General features: G+C 54.4%; 1 protein-coding gene across 3 annotated transcripts; it reads left to right on the forward strand.

The window, feature by feature from the left end:
* The first annotated feature begins 338 nt into the window (after positions 1-338).
* PHF19 (PHD finger protein 19) lies at positions 339-19,909 on the forward strand. Of its 3 annotated transcripts, none has more exons than XM_016155945.2 (14): positions 339-640; positions 3,026-3,226; positions 3,742-3,823; positions 6,230-6,325; positions 6,788-6,888; positions 7,335-7,483; positions 9,174-9,269; positions 10,030-10,375; positions 11,891-11,958; positions 13,248-13,409; positions 14,033-14,120; positions 14,905-14,990; positions 15,982-16,077; positions 17,330-19,909. In XM_016155945.2, the coding sequence occupies exons 2-14, from the start codon at positions 3,041-3,043 to the stop codon at positions 17,670-17,672; spliced, it is 1,899 nt and encodes a 632-aa protein (XP_016011431.2). In that variant the 5' UTR covers positions 339-640; positions 3,026-3,040; the 3' UTR covers positions 17,673-19,909. The 3 variants fall into 3 exon arrangements, with proteins under 3 accessions (XP_016011431.2, XP_016011433.2, XP_036094627.1); XM_016155947.2 differs by lacking the exon at positions 339-640 and adding an exon at positions 796-1,060; XM_036238734.1 differs by lacking the exon at positions 339-640 and having other exon boundaries at positions 9,996-10,064; positions 10,255-10,375.
* The last annotated feature ends 1,635 nt before the right edge of the window (positions 19,910-21,544 follow it).

Consider the following 21,544-nt stretch of genomic DNA (forward strand, 5'->3'; position numbering starts at 1 on the left):
TCCCGTTTCGGTCGCCCTGGGTCTGTGTCTACGCTGTGAGTCTGTGTGCGTCTGCGCCTCCCTGCTGCGTCGGTGCCAGCGACGTCTGTGCCCTGCGCGCAGAGCTGTTTCCTCGGCAAGCGAGTGCCAGCTCCGCGCGGCCTGCGCGCGGGGCGCTGCTGGCGTGTGCCCGCGCCGTGCCTGCGCCCCCGCGGCGCGACCGTGTCGCCGCGTGTGTGCGCCCGGCGCGCGGTGGCGGCGGAGGATGCACGCCCGCGGCGGGCGGGGGCGGCCCGGAGGCGGGCGCGCGAACGGGCGGGGACGCTGCGGGGCCCCGCGGCCGCGGGCTCCAATGGCGAGGCCGGCGCGGCCCCCGCTAATTACATAAGCGGGACGTCAATAATTCGCGGGAAAACGCGAAAAAGATGGCGCCCCGCGCCCGGGGGGCCCCTTCCTGAGCGCCCCGGCCCCTCCCTCCTCCTCCTCCTCCCCCACTCGTCCCCGTGGCGCCCCCGCCCCGCCCCGCCCCCTCCGAGACCCCGACCCCGGCCCCACGGGCGGACACTCGGCCAGGCAGCCGCGGGCCGAGCGCAGCCGCCTCCGCCGCAGATGCGCCTGGTGGCCAGACTCCAGGTGGGACCGGCGGACGCGCAAGCTCGCGGTAAGTCCGGCGCTGCGGGCGGCCGGCCCGCGCCGGGGACGCCCCACCACCGCTCCTATCCCTGCACACGTCCCTCTTTTGCAATCTCCCTGAACTTTGGCGGGGCGGACGCCTCCCGGGGGTTGGAGCCCTGGGGAGCCACGCGCCTGCGGGGGAGGGAAGAGGACGGAGGGAGGTGGCCGGAGTCCGTGGCGGGAGCCCGGCCCGGGTCCCCGAGCCTTTTGGGGAGCGCGGGTGACAGGTCGCTATGTCCTCGCCCCAAATCTTTACTTTTCCTGCTCGGGGGCGGGGTGGAGTGTGGTGGAAACCGACGGGACGTTTGGGATTTTGCTCACGTCCGAAGTCAGGCTGCAGCAGGATGGGGAAGGGGGAAGCTCGGCGTCGCAGCGACTGAGGCGAGGAGCGCTGGACCCAAAGGGGGTACTCCTGGCAAGCGTTTTCCCCCGTCCTGAACACCCTTTTTAAAAAGCCAACGGCCGCCTTGGGAAAGGCCCCGGCGCATGAATCATCCTCGCTTCCTGCCCCCGCCTGGCCCCACGCTCCGGGTGCCGCGGATTTGAACTGGACGCCGACGGGAACCCGCAAAGAGGCATTTCTTTGCAGATGGGTTTGAATCAGCCAATCACAGCCCGCGGGGGCCCGCTCCGGGGGGATGGAGGCGCGGGTGGCGGGGGCCGCCACCCTGGGGGCCCCCCGCCCAGCCAGTGGGGGCGCGGCGACCCGGCTGGCTCCCAGAGGCGCGGCGGGGGAGGAAGTGTCAGTTTGTGAACCTGCCGCTGCCCAGGCCCCATGCCCGGCGGGTGGGGACCTCGCAGCGCCGGGGAGCCAGGTGGCAGAGAGAAGGCAGGGATTCGGAGTGCATACTCTTCTCAGTGCCTGTGTTCTCTGTCCTGGAGAAAAGAGAGGAACGGGGACAGGGACAGGGATAGCCGTGCCGCGGGCTCGTGAGCCACGATCCAGTAGTGCCCTGTCTGCCCCAGGTTCCTGACATGCACACACATGTACCTAGCTTCACATGCTCATTGACATACTGCTGCAGACATCAAACATAGCCTCACAGGAGTATGCACGCACTCACACGGAAAACGCACAGGACTCTCTCCCTGTCTACAGATAATCATCTCACCAGGTGCCCAGAGCCATGGCAGAGAGGGAGGGAACCAGAGGAGTGGGTGCAGGGAACAGAGGAAGGCAGTGTTTGGCTTAGTGTAGAGCGTAGGGAGGGGCATGGAGCCAGGTGAGCCCAGAGAGGGAAGAAGGGACCTTGGGGAGGGCTTTGAATGTCATTAATGGTTTTGGGGAGCCACAGAAGATTTCTGGGGGAAAAAAAAAAGAATAAAAAGATAGGAATCTGTGGCCCTGTGGAAGAGTCTGGTGGGGCAGCAGAAAAGCAAGAAGTGGCCTGCCTGTCTAGCACTGGGTGTTGATGGAACTAGTACCCATCCCTGGTGCCCAGCATAGGTGAGCACAGGCCAGGTGAGCACCAGGAAGTAGTTATTGAATGAGTAAATGGCCCGGGCATGGTGAGGCCCTAAGTCAAACCAGGACAGAAATGGAAAAGACAGCAGGATGCCCAAAGTCATTGCACTTTAAGTCGGCCAGCTGTGGCGACTCACTGGTTAGAGAAGTGTAAGATGCTAGGGGATTCTGGAGACCCCAGTAGTACTATTAGCAGGAAGAGAGAAAGCAGTGGGGGGCAGTGCATTTTATAGGCTGGTGAGAGACAGGCTTGGAGAGGGTGACATTGGGGTGTCAACTGCTAGGAGCACATTGGCATCTGAGTAAAAGCATAAGTGAGTTTAAATGTCCCAGCATTGGTTTCCATTAAATCATCTCATAATTGAGAACAGAAATGGGGATTACAGAAGACACAGATGGCCAAGCCTATACCAGTTCACAAGTCACCCAGGAATTTTCCTTTCTGGGTGAGTTTTCTCTGCCAGCTCTCAGGGTAGAGGAGATGTCGTGCTGCTCCCCTGGAGAAGGCTCTCCACTCAGAGGAGTTGCTTGAGGGATAAAGCCTCAGGCTCCTAAGCCTGGGAGTGTGGTTCAGGCCTTTGGGGCGGCAGACTTTGCTCTGTGGTTGGCTGCGAGATTCATTCTTTGTAGAAGGCATGGGTGGGTAAGAGAGCAGGACTTAGAATCAGCTCACCTGATTATGAACCATGGCTCTGCCTCAGACCCCTTAGCCACTTCCTTTTGCCGAACTTCAGTTTCCCTGTCTGTAAAATGGAAATAATAATGTCTCCCTCAGAGGGTTGTCATGAGGATCCAGTCAGATAATAAAAGCATCTGGCACATAGCACAAATTACATAAATGGTAGTTCTCTTCCTTCCCCTGCTCCTGGAGCAAGGAATAAAAAGCCAGTTCTCTTTCTCTTTCAGTGTCAGTGGAAGCTGATGGAGAATCGAGCTCTGGACCCAGGGACTCGGGACTCCTATGGTGCCACCAGCCACCTCCCCAACAAGGGGGCCCTGGCAAAAGCCAAGAACAACTTCAAAGACCTGATGTCCAAGCTGACAGAGGGCCAGTATGTGCTTTGCCGGTGGACAGATGGACTGTATTACCTCGGAAAGATCAAGAGGGTAAATCTTTCCTCTCCAGCCCCATGTTCTCAGGCTCGGTATCTAGCCAATCATTCTCTGGCCTAGGCTTCAGACTGGTGATAGAGGATGGGGGATTGCTGGGAAATTCCCTTCTTGACTCTCATGTTTAAAAGCTAAATGTGGAAGGAGCTTTTGCAGGTGCCATCCTTAGAGTAAAGGTCACCCGACAAACAGTTCTTTAGAAAAGTGCTCCGCAAGCCTACAAAACAAAACGGAATCAGGCCGGAGGGGCTCACAGATGACCATCTGGCCTGTTCTGTCCTCAACATTCCCACCAAGTTGCTGCCCCCATTCTCTGTACAATTCCAGTGATTGGGTGTGCACTACCTCCAGGAAATGCCATTCTGGCCTGGGTGTACTTCTGGAACACGAGGAGGGGGTCTAATCAATCCTCGTGTCCTGCGGGGATAAAAATGGAAGCGGGAGACCGTGTTCCATGGCCTTTCCCCAGCCATGGAGTGTTCTCACATTGCTCCTCCCTCTCTGTGCCCCAGGTCAGCAGCTCAAAGCAAAGCTGCCTTGTGACTTTTGAAGATAATTCCAAATACTGGGTCTTGTGGAAGGACATACAGCATGGTGAGTATTCCTAAGATATCAGACACCTTCGCCCCATCCCCTGTCCTTTCTCCTCCACCTGTATTTTTTCCCCTTTGTCTCCTGTCTCTTATTCCTGACATCTGGCCTTGTCCATGGACCCCCAAGCCTACCTGAGATGCTGATCAGATTACCAGTTATCTATTTACGTGGAAAGGCACTTCCGACATAGTTCGACCCCTTGAGTACCCACAGTTCAGGAGGGAGGCAGGCAGATGGAGAAAGTGGCTCAGGAGGTGCTGGGAGAGCAGGGGTGGGTCCAAGGCCTGTGTGTGCCTCCTCGTTGCACTTCATCTCATGCCGCACAAAGCTCTGGGTTACTCTGGCTTAGGAACAGGGAGAGGCCCAGGCAATCAGAATTGTTACCTCCGGATGTGAGCACAGTGTCCCCCACATTGAAGAACACTAGTGGAGGCAGCTCTGTCCGTGGGGGGAAGACCAAGAAAGCAGAGATGGGCCAGGCCAGGTGAAGATGGACATGACATGCCTGACGGAGCTGGACTGGGTACCATCCTGTACTCAGAGGCTGACACTGTCTTACAGAGAAGGCAAATCAGGGGCATTCTTGCCACAATTCTCCCTTCCTATGTACATGACAGACATCACTAATCAGTTACAACACTCATATGTTTTCAACATGGAGCTCCCAGCAGCCACAACCATCATTCAGAATTATCCTGAGAGAAGAAACCTGTTGCCATTTATACTCTAACAGGACAATAGACACAGTGGTGGTATTGGGAGACAAGGCAGGTTTTAGGATCATATAGTTCTTGGACCAAGTTCTAGCTCTGCCACTTTCTAGCTGCATATTCTTGGACAAGTGACGTAACCTCTCTGACCCACAGTCTCTTAATCTGAAAGAAAGGAGATAATGGAAGTAATGGCCTCACAGAGTGGTTAAACAAGATAATCTATGCAAAATGCTTAGTCCAGTGCTATTGAGTTACATGGGGTAGTTTCTAAAACATTTGTTATTGTAAGAAATGATTTCAAGGAGCCTGCCAAGTAGAAGCCACAGAACCCAGCCAGTTAGTCAAGCTTCCGAATTGCCTTTTTCTTCAAGATGTTGTGGCTAATGCAGACTGAATTTCTCCAAGCCCTTCTCACCTCAATTTGTTATGTAAAGATCAGAAACAATGAGGATCTTCTCTCCTGGTTACCCTCTTACTGAAAGCATAAGGAGCCCGCTGGTGAGGAAAGATAGTCACTTTAGCAGACCTTGAGTAAAAGGCCCACTGTGTGCCAGGCACCATGGCGGTGCTGAGTGCTCGCCTGGGACTGGCTTGGCTCCCCAGTCACAGGCAGGATGGCAGTGCCCCTGGCGTCTCTGAAGGCAAGAGCACAAGGCTGAGCACATCAAGTTATTGATCCATCACTCATTAAGCCAGTGAGGGCTTCTGAAACCCAGCGTGGGCAACACCCTCCTGGGGGCTAATTCAGAAATAAGAAGCAAGAGAGCATTTACTCAAACGTGTCTTGAACATGTGTTCTGTGTCCCACACTGTACGAGGTCCTGGGGTCACACTGATGAACAGACACCACTTCCGCTTTTACGATACTTTCAGTCTGCTGGGAGAAATTGGACAGAAACACACACCAACATGTGTTTAGTTTATTCATTCAGACTTTTCACACATAAACACATATTTATTCCTCAACAACAACAAAAAACTAGAAAGAAAAAAAAGACGGGAGAGGGGACCTGCAGTTTAAAAGCAATTAAACAAAAAATTGTTCTGACATTTTTATTTCAGACATTTGGAAATGTGAATGCTAACTGAATTTGTTGATGATATTAAATTATTTTTAATGTTTAGATGTCATAAAGGTAATGCAGTTACTTTTTTTTTTTAAATAAGAGTCTTAATTTTTCAGAGATACATGCTGAAATGTTTATGGGCATCTGGGACTTGATTCAAAATAACACAGGAGGGGGAAGTGGGTAGGATATTGTTAAAACAAGATTGGCCATAATAGTTGATATGAACATAAGAGTTTCATTATAACATTCTATTATTATTCTATAATAAAATTTCAAAAATTCTTTAACATAAATTTTAACAAATCAAGTTAAATTAGGCAGGAGAGGCAGCATGATACGGTGAAAAGAACGAAGGATTTGACGTCGAACAGCCATGCGTGCGAAATGCCACCTCAGCTGCTTATTGCTCAGCAAAGGACTTTACCTCTCTGAGCCTCAATTTCCCCATCCGTAGAATGGGGTAATGACATTAGGCACCGCGGCGTGGTTGGGGAGAGTCAGTGAGTGGGCATATGGGACCCAGTGCTAGGCCCAGCACACAGAGGCTCGGCCCCTGGGATGTGATTTTAAAAATTCTTATTCCCATCAGCCAGATCTGACCTCAGAGGGCCTCTCTCTTTCAGCTGGTGTTCCAGGGGAGGAACCCAAGTGTAACATATGCCTGGGGAAGACATCAGGGCCATTGAATGAGATCCTCATCTGTGGGAAGTGTGGCCTGGGTGAGTGTGATGGGCAGGGCACTGAGAAGGGTCCCCATTGCCCCAGTGGCCCCTGGCAGGTACTGCCTCAGACTGTTGGGTCCTTAGCTGGCTTCTTGTTTCTCTTGGAGCTCCAGAGTGACAGGGGCCAGTCTCTGGGAGTGAGGGCCCAGGGAGGTAGCCCTTGGGGGAGAGCTGGGGCTTCTGGAAAGTGAGACAAGTTATGCAGTTCGGAGCCCCCTTGGGTGGAGAGGATGAGTGGGTGAGATGGGGCATAGAGATGGTGCCTCCCCCACTGGGGCCCAGGCTGTCTTTTACTAGCATGCTTGGACACCAGCTCCACTACCTCCGTGAGGTTGGCCAGGTAGGGCCCTGGCAGCCGACAGGCACACAGCTCCTAGGACTTGCCGCTGCCCTCCCCAGCCCTGCCACCTTCAGGCCATTGCCTCCTCGTGGGCCACCCACCACCCCTCCTCTGCCTAGGTTACCACCAGCAGTGCCACATCCCCATAGCAGCCAGCGCCGACCGGCCCCTGCTCACGCCTTGGTTTTGCCGACGCTGCATCTTCGCGCTGGCTGTGCGGGTGAGCCCCCCATCCTTCCAGCCCCTGCCTCTTCCTCCCTCCCCCCCCAGACTCCCTGGGCTCAGGCTTGACTCCCAGTCACAGACCCCGGCCTTCGGAGGCAGAGAGCACTGCTGTCATTTACTAGCTGTATGTCCTTGGCCAGGTTCCTTAGCCTGTTTCCTCAACTGTAAAAGGGATACGGTTTGGTGTCGGGAGTAGGAGGCTCCCGATAAGTGGAGCCTTAACATTAAAAGAGGAATAATACAAGTGCCCGCAGCCATTGGTTATTGTCGTTACCTTTACCCTTTTGCTGATTATGATTAACGGAGATTCTTCTGGGATAGAGGATGGATTTGGGATTGAGGAGAAAAAGTTTCTTGCGTCTGACTACACTGGAGAATCTACGGGTCCCCCTAGTGGGCACTTCCCTTGTGGCCCAACGGGGACCCCCTCATCTCCCGCAGAAGGGCGGCGCGCTGAAGAAGGGAGCCATCGCCAGGACGCTGCAGGCGGTAAAGATGGTTCTGTCCTACCAGCCCGAGGAGCTCGAGTGGGACTCGCCCCACCGCACCAACCAGCAGCAATGCTACTGCTACTGCGGCGGGCCGGGAGAGTAAGGCCGCTAGGGTGGGGCCGGGGCCTCCCGGGGAGGTCGGGATGAGGGGCGAGGCGGGGCGGGGCCGGGCCCCTCGGGCGCCGGGGGCGGGGCCGCCGGGGGCGGGGATCGGGGGGCGAGGCCTGAGGCAAGAGCCCGAATTCTAAGGATGAGGCCCAAGGGCGGAGCTCGAGGTGGCGATGTGCCCCCCGCAGCGGGGCGACGAGGGTGGAGGTGTTTTCCTGGGGCACCGTGGAAAAGAAGGAAGTCCTTAAGAGTGGTTTAGAGCCTGGTCCCCGGTGTCCAGATCCTCCCACCCCCATACAGCGCGCTTCCCCTGAGCCTCGGTTCTCAGTAGTTTCGCGTTTTATCGTGGTTGTGAGCGGACCCTGAATTAGATGATTTTTCTAAAGGCTCTCGCAGTGCCTGGCACTTGGTAGATACTTAAATGTGAGCTGTTTCTGGGGGCGAACAGAACTTAGACAAACTTTTCATTGTCAGAGCCAATGAAACGGGCTGCTGGTGAGATTAAGATCCTTTTCCCTGGAGGTGTGCAGGCAGCGGGTGGGGGCCCTGCACTGGGGGTGCTATGGGGGGAATTCTTGTCCTAGCTGTTGGGCAAGAGTCTTTGCCTGGTTCTTCCGTGCCGGCCTGAGTCTCCAGGTAGCCATGGCGATTGAGCGTGCTCCGTGGGCTGGGTGCACTAGACCACCACAGAATTAAGAGATGGGATCTCTGCTCCTGGGAAATTCAGTCTTCGGGGCACTTTCAAGTCCTCGTGTTAGCCCCAAGCTCTGTTGACAAGAACAAGGGGTCTGGAGGCTGTGCTTTCAGTCTACCTAGTTAATTTGGGCAAATCATTTCTCAAGTGAGATTAATAACCTTGCCCCATCAACTTCCCTGGGCGGTTGGAAGGCTGATGGCATAACGTGGAGGAATGCATATCTTACAGAGACCTTTGTAGCATTAAGGGAGTGGTTCTCAGCGCTTACTGAGCAGAATTGCCCAGAGTGATTGTCAAAAATGCATCTCCGTTTGACTTCCCCATTGATTAAGTAGGTCTGAGGTGAACCAACAAATTTCAATTTTAACCTAGTTCACAGGTGATTCTGATGCTAGTGGTCCATGGACCTCACCTGACAGGGTGTGAACAAAGCTTTGATTGTTACTAAGGAAATACTTTTTTGCTCTTTATTTGTATTCAGTAGTTGTCGAATGGAATGGTCGTGATAGGGTAGATACAGTACCAGGTGAGAGAAACAAGAGGGAGTGCTGCCCAAGCTGGTTACAGGAGCCGTTGTTCTCCCATGAAGTCCCCTGGGCAAACCTTTCTTTGTCAGTGGTGTTCCGGGAAGCAGTTTGTGGGGCACAGTCCAGAGATGGGGGCTCCAGTGTGGCATGGTGGAAGGTCACGGGCTTTGAAGTTAGGGAGGCCAGGATTTAAATCACCATCCACCACTTGCTTCCTGAGTGAACTTCAGCAAGCCATTTAACCTCTGACTCATCTGTAAACAGGGACAGTGGCCCATCCAGAGATCAAATAAGATAGGTTCTCCCAGGATCTCCCCTGGCACAGCCCAAGTGCTCAATAACTGAGTTCTCTTCCCTTACCCTAGCGAAGAGCAAGTGTATGTTGGGAAAGTCTGCTGAGACTCATGCTTGGCTGGGAGTGTGGGCCAAGGTGACCCTGGCTCCTCTGTCTCTCCAGATGGTATCTGCGGATGCTGCAATGTTACCGGTGCAGGCAGTGGTTCCACGAGGCCTGCACCCAGTGCCTCAATGAGCCCATGATGTTTGGAGACCGGTAGGTGCAAATTTGGTCTGGCTCAGCCTCAGGTGTGAGATGGGGGGAACAGGGGGCAGCAGTAGCAACTCCTTCAGACAGCCCGCCAGGCCCTAGTCAAGTAGCAGTCTATGATAGTGTGTGCCTGTCTACAGAGGCAGCTCAGGTTGGGGGAAGTATTCCCATAAAGGAACTACAGTTGCCGTTGACTTGTGGGGGCTCCTTAGACAAAGCCCTAGCTTTCCGAAGCCCCAATCTCTTTAAGTGTCTGGGGAAGGGGGAGTGACACAGGCCCTGCCTCACCTCTGCCCAGGGTGGTTATAGGAGCCATTGGCCATATGGATGACTTGATTCACCGTCTAACCAATGGGGCTATTGGGAGGTGTATGTGTGTCAAAGCAGATATGTGTGTCTCGATGTCTAATGTCGTTTGTGATTGTGTGTGTCTCAGAGGGGAAGAGTGTGACCGTCTCAGCCCAGCCTAGCTCAGCTCACTCTCTCTGAACTCAGCCACACTCCAGGGCAACAACACTTGGGAAAGGGGGTGAGGTAGGGGTTAGAAGGGGTGTGGGGGGGTGCATTTCTTGGTCCCTGTCCTTCCCTGTCCTTATTACCTCACTAGAGGCCACCAGCCCTGGGAATGAGAACAGTGCTGACTATAGGAAGGCAGGTGGGAGTGAGGGGGCTGGATTAGGGTGAGGTGTCAGAGCCCCTCCCACCACAGGCCCCCACTCCACCCACCCACAGGTTCTACCTGTTCTTCTGCTCCGTGTGTAACCAGGGCCCAGAGTACATCGAGCGGCTGCCCCTACGATGGTGAGAGGATGAGGCTCGGCCCACACCCACCTGGGCCCCTTCCAGCTCCTCCCCTCCCACCCTCTCCAGGAACAATTCCATTTCCAACCACCTTGTCCCAGCCTTGTCCCTGCCCTTCAGCCCTGACCCAGGAGGCTCCAGCCCTGGCTGCTGTCTCACCCCGGCCCCACCTCCTTACCCCTTTGCCCAGGGTGGATGTGGTTCACCTGGCCCTTTACAACCTGGGGGTGCAGAGCAAGAAGAAGTACTTTGACTTTGAGGAGATCCTGGCCTTTGTCAACCACCACTGGGAGCTCCTGCAGCTCGGCAAGGTATGCTGGACCATAGGGTGGCAGAATGGCAGGAGTCCACGGTCTGGAGAGGTTTGCCCAGGGCCACACAGTGCCGGGCTAGGATCTAGGTCTCTGAGCACTCACTCTTCAGCTCCTGGCTGGGACTGAAACCCAGAGCCTTGGAGCTGCTGCATCCCTGAGTCCACAGCTCTGAGCCTCTGCCTTGCAAGGGGCTTCCTGACCCAGGTTTCAGCAGTGGGCAGGTTAGGGCCTCACCAACTCCGCTGCAGGGAGGAGCTAGGAGTGGAGTCTGGCTGGAGATGTTCGAGCCACTCCAGATTACCCAGCTAGGATGGAAAGTGAAGTGGGCCTCCCCCCTGCTGGTCCTACTTTGAATAGCAAAAGTGGGCAGCTGGGGCCTGGCAGCCTGGGATCCTTGGAGTGAGGTAACTAACAAACCAGACTTTCAGGATGTCAGAGGTCCAGAGTGACTTGAGAGTGACTTGCCCGTGGTTAGCACAGTTTCGCAGCTAAGCTGGAACTGAAGCCAGGGCCTTCCCAACCATTTCCACAGTGGGGCCATGACCCCTTCTCCCCTTGGCACCCTTAAAGTCCTCTCCACCACATCTACCGATGGCCCCAAATTCTTTGATGAGACAGGGATTTAAAAAAAAAAAAAAAGGTAATCCTTATGCTTTGCAAAAGATTTTAGATGATATATATCTTCATTTTCATAATATTTTATGTAACATATCTCTTTATTTACAGTGTTTGGTAATTTATAAAAGACACATAAAGCCCTAAAGATAGGTAGAGCTGGTACTTTTTTTAATAATATTTTTTTCTAATAAAAAAATTATACATGATCCCAATAGAAAAAATTTTAAGTACCAAAAAGCATAAGGAAGTATGTTAAAAAACAAAACAAAACAAAACAAAACGCCATCCAGATTCCCACATCATACAACCCGGAAGCAACTGCCGTTGATGCACAGGCGCATTTCCTTCCATCCTCTCGTCGGCGCGTGTCTTCCTTTGTACGTGGTTTAGGTTATACGGTACGTGCAATTGTGAGTCCTCGTTTCACCTTAGACTACATCATAAATACGTTTCCATACCACGAAAGTTTTCATAAACATTTTTAATGGCTGCATTGGTTCCCACCATAGTTTACTTGTTTCCTTCCTGTTGGGCGTATCCTTTCGTGTCCGTTTGTCCCATTGGCCCAGCATTGGGAACAGAGCTGCGGGGAACAGTTTTGTACACAAAGCTTTCTCCATGTTTCGTGTTATGTCCGTATGATAGAGTCCATGGAGTAGCATCACCGGGTCAAGGGCACAGACATTTTTAAAGCTCTCGATACATTTGGGACAGGAGTTACTCTTCCCAGTTACAGACAGGAACTGAGCTCAGAGAGGTCACGGAGTAAGTCTGTGGGCCTCACGTGGAGAGCTCAGAAGCATCAGGAGACCGGAAAGGAAGGGGACAGGGCGGAGGCCTCTCCAGATGCCATGCCTCTGGGTCTGACTGTCCCACTGGCCTGCTCCCCCTTAGCTCACCAGCACCCCCGTGACGGACCGAGGACCGCATCTCCTCAACGCGCTGAACAGTTACAAAAGCAGGTGTGTGCCAGGGCGGGGGTGCCATGGGGCCCCTGAGAGATGGGATTTCAGTCTAACGGTTCTTCCTACCTCATACGAAGCCTTCGCTCAAGCCATGCTCCCTGCCTGGGTCTCCCGCCCCTTCTCTTTGACTGTATAAGTCTTAAACATCCTCCAGGATCCAGGGAGGATCCCGTCTCCTTCGCGATACCTCCCCTGACCACTCCATCAGCGTGACACATTTGGGTTCTGGGTTTAGCTCCGTACGGGCCTGCCACAACCACCACCACCACCCCCAACCCTCACCCCCTCGACCTCTGAAGGCCCCTCCTGCCCCATCCATCTTTGGTTCTGGGCCAGGCACCAAAATATCGATTCAGCATCTCCCAGGTGGGCCGCATGGCCCCTGGCTTCCCGTCCAGTCGTCTCCGAGTTCTCAGAACACGCAGCTGACACATCCCTCGCTACCGCCCAGGCTCCTTAACATGGCATTCAAGTCCTTGTGTGATCGGTCCCTGCCCATACCTTCTGCCACTGTTCCTGTGCTTTATTCTGGGTGTCAGCCATTCTGAGCCCTTTGATTTCCCACTCATGCTTTCGCTCACCCACCTCCCTTTGCCTAGGATACTCTTCAGTCCCTTTCATTTATTCGTTCTGTCAACTATTTACCAAACTGCTGCTCCGGGTCAGCCCTGTGTCGGTGTGAGGACACAGTGAGGAATAAGTTATGGTCCCTGCTTCTGTGAAGCCCCTCCACTCATCTTTAGGCTGACTTAATTCACTCTCTCTTCTACCTTCTCATGGTTCGGGGCCAGACACAGACCTACTCTTGAATACATGAGGCCTCCTGTCCTTGCGTGGACAGTCTCCTGAGGGTAGGGCTGTGTCTGAGTCACCTGTTCAACCTCATGGCAGCTCAGCCAGTGTTAGAAGAATGAGGGAAGTGCCCGGAGGTGCTTTCAGTCTCCTTGGGGAGAGTGGAGGACAGAATGGTGTTCCACTGGGAGCTGGAGGCAGCCTTCCTGTGGGACGTGACCTTGGGGCTGGTTGAGGCAGAGAACAGGGAGAGGGACAGCAGGAAGCAAACGCATGCAGGGGGAGGGCGGGGAGGAGCCACAGCCACGCTCTCAGCCACCACCTGACCTCCTGATCCCACAGGCTTTGAAGGAATCAGCTTTTCCACAAGGCCACTCTGGATTTTAGCTCTGGGTCCAGGGTGACAGAGACAGTAGTTTTAACACTTGACCCCCCTCCCTAGGAGGACGGACCCACAGACTCCAGAGCTTTCTCCTCCCCTGCCCACCCCCCAGGTTCCTCTGTGGCAAGGAGATCAAGAAGAAGAAGTGCCTCTTCCGCCTGCGCGTCCGCGTCCCACCCAACCCACCAGGGAGGCTTCTGCCTGACAAGGGCCTGGTGCCCACTGAGAATGGCGCGTCCTCCGAGCTGCGTAAGAGAGGAAAGAGCAAGCCCGGGTCAGTGCCCGGGGACCCAGGGACTAGGGCTGCAGCCGGACTCGGGCTCTCTGCTCCCAGCTCCCAGCCTCGGCCGATGGGCCATGCAGTGGGCCCAGAGAGTATGCTAGCATCCACGTAAGCAGGGAGGAGCTGCATCCAGCTAGCCCCAGCTGGAGGTGCTCAGAGAGGCCAGTTAGTGGCTAGCCAGGGCTTAAGCCCACATCCCGACTCCTTCCACCACAGCCCTTACTGCCTGGGTCAGAGGAAAAGCCCGATCAGGGGACCCAGTCTTGCTGGATGAGGGCGTGAGCAGAGAGGCGAAGGGGCAGTCAAGAGCGTAAGGGGTCCTTAGCTCTCCCGGCTGAGGTGAGCCCCCTCATCCTGGGCGTGGGCTGGGAGCAGAGCACCTGGATGCATGTGCCCGGAGAGGCACCTTCTTTCTTTCTGCCTGCCATACCCCCTCACGCCGCCCTGCACCTGCTGCCCCAGAGGACTGACGCCCCCTTCTCCCCCATCTCCTTGTGGAGAGCCTTACCCCACCCCCGCAGCCGTGACCCCAGCCCTGCCCCTCCTCCCTCTGGGCCACCTGTTGAGCCTTCAGGCTCTGACTGGGCCGCCCTCTCCCTTTTCTGTCTCCACAGTTTGTTGCCTCACGAATCCCAGCAGCAGAAAAGGCGAGTTTATAGAAGAAAAAGATCAAAGTTTTTGCTGGAAGATGCTATTCCCAGTGTTAGTTCCTTGTTTTCTTACTCTCCACTTTCACATGCAGGGTCAGCACATACCAGGGATTCCTGTGCAGAAAACAAGTCCCCCGGGCCCAGGGGACTCTCCCACGTCCCATAAAGGAGAAGCCAGCTCCTATTGTAACAGCTAAATAAGGAAAAGCCAGGCACTGCAAGGCCACTCATTTCTCTCTCTAGGTTCTCCTCAGAACCCGTAGCAGAGGCAAGGGTAGGCAGTATTCCGATCCCCACTGTCCAGCTGTGGAAGCGGAGGGCCAGGCAGGGGCAGTGGCTTTCCTGAGGTCACACCTCAGGCGGTGGCAGAGCCCAGCCTAGAACCAGGGCTCAAGATCAATTTCTTTCCTCCCTCAGCCCTGCAACCTCCCTGAAGCCCTCCCTTTGGGCAGCAGTATTAGGGAGGCTTCCCATCTCCCCAGCACTTGACAGTTTACAAGGCACTTTCACAGCTGTCATTTTATTCTACTGTACTTCCTGACACCTCTGGGAATGAAGCATGGCAGGGGTTACTGTCCACTTTTGCAGCTGAGGTAACAGGCCCAGACCTGGCAAGGTCATACAGTTGTCCAAAAGCAGAGCCAGGACTAGAGTCGGTGTGACTTGGCTCCCTGGTCAGGCCTGGGAATAAAGAGGAAGTGACAAATCTTACCGACAGGAGGGTCCAGCCCTCAGAAGACCTGGCTGGACCAGCAGGCAGCCTGCATGGCCTCCAGCCCCCGGGGAGACGGTCCAATGCTCACTGACCCAATCTCCCCTCCTTCCTGTGTCTACAGAGTGACTTTACCTCGGCCTGGAGCACTAACCACCACCTGGCCAGCATATTTGACTTCACGTTGGATGAAATTCAGAGTTTAAAAAGGTAACAGTAAGGGACCCAGCAGAGAGGTCTGCTGTGGAGACCAGGCTGGAACCGGCTGGGGAGACACCTCTGCTCCCCGCAGCAGGGAAGGCAGGCTCTGCAGAGGGCAAGCAGAAAGCCTTTTGGGGAGTGGGAGCTCCCTTGGGGTCAGTCTAGTTAAAACGGTCCATACTGCAGAAGGCCGCCTGAAGGTCTTCTACACTGGAGCCTTCAGCGGAACCACCTTTGCTGTACAGTCTCCAGTAACCCCGGGGACAGTCCTCGGAGCAGCGTTCCAGGCCTGCCTGACCCAGGCCCTTCCCTCCCTCTCCCACCCCAATCCTGCTTCTCCCAGCCCCTTACACCAAAATCTCCGTGAGCATTCACGTTCACCTTCCCCCAGGGCGCTATCACTGAGTCCCCAGGCTGGCTTGGACGCTTCCTGTGTATTCCAACAGCACCTTGTGCGTGGTGTACCCAGGGAGAGGGGCTGCGTCTTCCATTATTTCTGAAATTAAGGTCATTCAGTGCTTTCCTGTAGGGATGGATGGGAGCAAGGGCTTCAGACAGGACTGGGCTCCAAGTTACTAGCCGTGTAACTGTAGATTCTTTAACTTCTCTGAAGCTCCTCACTTGTTTTTACATGGTTGTTAGGAGAGTCAAGCAAGATGTTGCATATGAAAGCACTTTGGGCCTGTAAAGGATAGCGCAGGTGTCTGGGATCATGCTTACTAACGACATCTTTCGATTACTGCCACAGTGCGTACATCGCCACCAGGGGCGGGTGGTCAGGGAACGCTTTCTTGACTCTTTGGACTTTGAAGTCCGGAAGGGCTGGATATGGACAGGCAGAGAGAGGCGACCACTGCAGGTGCGGTGGCAGGAAGCTCAGCAGTGAGAAGGCGGGCCTCCGCTGGGATGAAGGATGCACATGAGAGGGGCCTGAGAGGGGCTGAGAGACAACTGGAGGGGCCCCAAGGGGCTGACGGCAGGCTCACCCTCTCCTCCTCAGTGCCAGCTCAGGCCAGACCTTCTTCTCAGACGTGGACTCCACAGATGCCGCCAGCACCTCTGGCTCCGCCTCCACCACCCTCTCCTATGACTCCAGGTAAGCTTCCCGGTACCTGGACTCAAATTCCTCACCACACCATCCTCTACCCCACCACCACCCCCTCCCCCCGCCCCCAGCCCCCACCTCCCACTTCTGTCATGTGTGGCTCATTCTGTGCGTCTGAGTCTTGGGCTGAGGGACTTGGCGTTCTGCAATTATGAGTCTGGATCTGGGACCCGCTGGTCTAAGGAACGGGGTTCAGGTCGGGGCTGAGTATGGGCATTCAGGCCACACCTCTTCCTCTGCCCCATAAGACTGTGTGACACTTCTCACTGGGCGGTTCCAGTTCAGGGGTCACGTAACCAGAGGCGCTTTCATTCTGGGGTCGTGGCCTCTGCATGCCAAGATGCTGCCGGTCTGAGCCTCTGACTGCAGGGACCCCTGACCTAGTTGTTGGGTATCTGAATTTGGTGTCTCAGGTCTCTAAGGAAAAGAGCCGTTGTTTTGGAAAGCTGAGGGAGGGGGAAATGGCATCATGCACGGTGTAGGGCGGGTCTGGGAGAGGACACTACCTTCCCGGAGGGGCAGCCCGTTTGGCACTAGCTGGTCCTCGGCAGCCTGGGGAGCGGTGCTGCCAAGCACGTACACGAGTTCTTCTGGACTTGGGCCCTTTTGCTGTATTTTGGGGTATTTGAGGCCCTTGTAGCAGTAGAATTGTGCGTCTTGGGAGTTCGTCTCCACACATCTCTGTCTAGGTTTCTTTCTTTGTTCCGTCTGTATTTTATTTCTTCCCGTTTAGCTCTTCAGCTCTTTCTGTTTCAAGTACCTGTGAATGTGCCCCTCCCCCTGCGTGTTCACGCCTCTGCCACCTCTGCCTTTCCGTGTGTGTGCACGTGTGTGTCACCAGCCCAGACCCTGGGGTACAAGGTTCTCGAACCCATACCCCCCTCCTTACTCCCACTTGACTTGTCCCGCTACGCGAATCCAGATGAGGGGCCGGGCAGGGTAAGCAGGGCCTCCGCCAGCACGGCTCAGAGGCACAGAGGCTGGTGCCCTTGGACCTGTGCAGGGCTGAGGTCCCGAGTATGAAGACCGTGTGCTTTAGAGCTGGACACCTCTAGGTTTGAATCCTGGCTCCGTCATTCCTCGGCTGGTGGTTTCTCCTCTGGAGCCTGTTTCCCTCCTCACAGTGCTATTGTGAGGATGCGGTGAGATAATCCACGCCTGGGGCCTGGCCCGGTGCCCAGGAGAGGGACTTGTGAGGGTTTTGCCCTTTCACTCCCATCTTCCTCCTCCCCTCCCGATATAGACGGACAGTGGGCAGCTGGAAGAGGAAGCTGGCAGCCAAAGCGTACACGCCACTGCGGGCCAAGCGGCGGGCAGCTGAGCTGGGTGAACGCTGCCCATCAGACAGCAGTGCAGAGGGGGCGTCCGGCCCCGAGCGGCCGGACGAAGGCATCGACAGCCACACGTTTGAGAGCATCAGCGAAGATGACTCGTCCTTGTCCCACCTCAAGTCATCCATCACCAGCTACTTCGGTGCAGCGGGGCGGTTAGCCTGTGGGGAGAAGTACCAGGTGCTGGCTCGGAGAGTGACACCTGAGGGCAGGGTTCAGTACCTGGTGGAGTGGGAAGGGACCACCCCTTACTGACCGGCCCTCAGTGGATGCCAGGAGCCCTGGGAAGCAAAGGAGAGACGGCGGAAGCCACAGGCTCCCTGGTTCTCTTCAGGGTGGGGCGGGGGAGGGAAGCAAGACGGCTGCGAGCGCCCGGCCAAAGGCCCTGCCCGCCGGCCTCCCGGGTCACGGCCCGCGCCTCTGCTGCGCCCGTTCTGCTCTCGGGGCTCCTCAGGCTCATCACCCCTTTGCCTATGTCTCTAAGGTCCCACCAGCTACTTCTCAGCCTCCACACCCTCCACACTCCCTTAAACCATGCATCTGTTCCTCTGAATGTGTGTCGCCAAGCTCTGGGACCCTTTATCCTGAGGCCTGAATCTGGCGCGCTCTCTGCTCCTTACCTCTCTCACGGGTGCGCACTGCCCCTCCACTGGACGTCCCTCACACCTGACTCGGGGGGCAGCCAGTCCTTCCAGGGACCTCATTATGAGAACGGGAACCTTTAAGAATAAGGCGGATAAAAGGAGCTCTCAGAGCTTTTCTGTCCCTCCCCCTGCCCTTCGAGATGCTGGTGATGGCAGAACGCCCCCCGCCAAAGCCTGTGTGTGAGGCAGAGATCCTGGGACTCGGGATCTGACGCGCAAAGAGGCTGGGTCTCTGCTTATTGAGGCTGCGGTGTCAGCTTCTGAGGTCCCAGAAGTTTGCCTTTCCTTGGCCACACTCTCTTAATTATGCTGGAGCTGGGCCTGGCCTTGCTGGAATAGAGGTGCCCTTGAAAACCTGAGGGACAGGGAGAAGTGGGAGGAAAGGAAGCCATGTCATGCTGAACCTCAGGCTGTTTCCTCTGCCTCCCATCCCCAGAGCACCCACCACACATGCAGCTGAACAATACTCACTCACTCACACATAAGCTTCCATCCCGAGTGCTTTCACCCTCCAGGCACCAGCATTTGGCCCTGGCCTCCAGGTGTGTACACACACACACACACACACACACACACACACACGGCCACACATTCCCTCCAGCGCCAGCCTGGCTCCTGCCCTTGGCTTTCCCTTGGCTCTCTTCCAGGGACCATGTGCTGCAACTAAATGTGAAAGTCCAACTCCTGCCCTTCTTTCGCCCACGACCAGCTCTGACCTCATAGGGAAGCACAGGGGACTTATCCCCTGCCCCTCTCTTTATCCCCTGCCCCTACCCTGAAACTGACAATCACTTTTTGGGACAGGTTGTGAGTTCTAAAGGGCCTGTGTCATTCAGTCCTCCCAAAGGGAAGCCTTTGTCAGTGGGAATATAAATAGAATTCTTAGAACCAACATTAAAACTCATACCCATCTGGAGGGAAATCAAAAATTGGGAGGGGAAAGAGACCCCCTTATTTTTGCTGCTTCCAGAAATATTTGAAACTGACGCTCAATTGGAAAATGGAAAGAAGTGCCTTGATTGGGGGTGGGGGTGCACCAGATGGGGACCGGCCCTGCCAACTGCCGCTGGGGGCCTCCAGCTTGGCTGGCGTTTTATGGGCCGCCAGCTACAAGGAAAAGGTGGATGAACAGTGAGGGGATGGCAGGGGGGACAGCAGGCCTGGGGAGCTGGTTTTTCCATTACTAGGCTGACCCCCCCCTTCCCCACCTGTGAGCCTTCAGGGGGTTCCTGTGACAGTTCAGATACCCTTCGCCCTAAGCCTCAGCTCCAGTGCCTTTCAAATGGGACCTCGGTTCCTGTGCACAGCCCTCCCACTTCTCTCTGCTTCTCTGGCGTGGCCCAGGCAGGGAGAGTCTGGGGTTAGGCCGTTTTCTCCCTTCTCAGCCCCAAAGCTGCTGCCACTGAAGCCCCCATCGGGGGCCAGGTGGAAGGGAAGCTGAGAAGGCAGCCCCCAGCCCAGCAGGGGGATGGGACCTGGGCTCTAATCTGTGGCTTCCTGCCTGGCTTCGGAGAACACATAACCTTCTGGGCCTGCTTTCCCGGCTTCTGAGAAAGCACAGGATGAGCAGGGCTTATCAGTATATCTGTACCTTCTCTACTTGGGCTCCAGAGAAGCTCTGGGCTCCAGGAGGGGGAAGGAGGGTATGGGGTGTCTTCCCTGTTTGGGAAGTCAGCATAAGGCCTAGCAAGGTCACCCTGACTCCGCACCTCAGCCTTTCATTTGTACCAGATAATAGCTGCATTACTGCCAACTGACCTTATAATAATCCTGTGCACCTTCGAAAAGATTTATGGTTTTGAATTGCTGCTTAATAACATTTGTTATATTAAAGTTATAATTAATGTGTCTGATTTACAACTTAAAAGCTCCTTTTGAAAAGTTGCCTGTCTTACCCCCAGTGAACTATCAGCAGCTGGGTAGCAGCTGACTCTGGTTTCTGTTCCCTGGAGACTGAGGAAGGGCAAGACCCCTTCCCGTCTGGCCACCCTGCCACTGCCTTCCAGTTCTTTCAGCAATGTTCTCGCCCTTATCACCAAGAGGATGTGGAACCATTTTTCTCCTGTGAGTACCTGAGCCACGGGGGGCAAAAAACATTAGCCGAGAGCCACAGAGAAGTAAAAGATGGAAAATGAATTTACAAATGGACTGTATTAAAATACATAGGTACAGGCACTAACAAACCGTTCAGAGCACACAGGCACACAACCCTAGAAATCTGAAGCAAGTTCCAGGCCTGGCTCTGCTAGTTAGAGCCCACTCCCCTGTGGTCCGAACCCTTTGATCCTTTGATGCAGCATCCTCACCTCTCATATATGCCAGAGATAACCCCTGCTGGATTCAATTCCCCAGGTGTTGAGAGGGGACCCTTTCACATATAAATGCGATGGATTTTTACTTTAAACTTCTCTACATCGGGGGCAGTGTGGAGAGAGAAAAATAGACATGAAGGGGTACAAAAAAAGCTGTAGGGAAAGTCAAGGGTTTAAATGAATTCTGTAGTTTCGGGGCTAAAAATGCAGCCCGTTAGTCCCTGTAAGTGTTTGTGTCTGCCCTTAAAAATCTTTATTAACTACGATTCCCGTTTTTCTTCTACCACTCTTTCAGTTTCAAGCTTTTAACTGCCCTTGGAACGAAACCACAATTGGAACTGGGGATGTGGTGGGGGTGGTGGGGATTGTTCTCTGAGCTGAAATCAACGTAATGGGATGAAAGTGTCAAGAGATCTGAGTTCTAGTCCAAGTTCTACAGTGAGCAGCTAAATAGACCCTCCTGAGATCAGTGGTCCTCCCCAGGATAGAGAGGGCCTGGTTCTTTGTGGTCTAGGTTAGTGTTTACAAATCTACAACATTTACCTTTGGACTTTAAAAGCAAGAAATTAGAGTTCTCAGAAATTCCTTAAATCATTAAGTTATTCTTAATTCGAACACTGTTCATACTCTACTCATTATTATCGATATCTGGAGAAATTTTGCTTAACAAATAGGGGTATTAAGCTTAGCTGTATTTACAAAGAACTGGAACCTAGAGGGAATATTTAAACACTGGAAAATGCCAGGCAACATTATTGTATAGTATTCAAATCATTTAACATTCAAACATCCTGGCAAGGTTAACAGGATAAGAATTGCGTGTCAAAATTGCCAAATTTTGCTTCCAAGCTTATTTCCTGGAACACTGCCCATAGGATTATAGAAAGTCTACTATGTGTATAAACTTACTGTATTTGCAAGAATAACAGTCTGCGGCAGACGGCTACAGACACACACTTAGGACATGACGATCACCAGTAGGACTGATTAGACAGTAACCACTTCTCCCCTACGTGATCCTGTCCTGCTTCTCCTAACCTCCGATTCTGCATGTTGGCGCCTCTTGCTCTTTTCATCTGATGAAGACGGATTCCTTCAAACCAGTAATGTCTCTGTGCTTTTAAGCTTTAGTATTCAAGGACGATTTTAATACTTTTTTCTCATTTCTTCA

Source organism: Rousettus aegyptiacus, unplaced genomic scaffold, assembly GCF_014176215.1.
Source record: "Rousettus aegyptiacus isolate mRouAeg1 unplaced genomic scaffold, mRouAeg1.p scaffold_m13_p_3, whole genome shotgun sequence".
Taxonomy (NCBI): domain Eukaryota; kingdom Metazoa; phylum Chordata; class Mammalia; order Chiroptera; family Pteropodidae; genus Rousettus; species Rousettus aegyptiacus.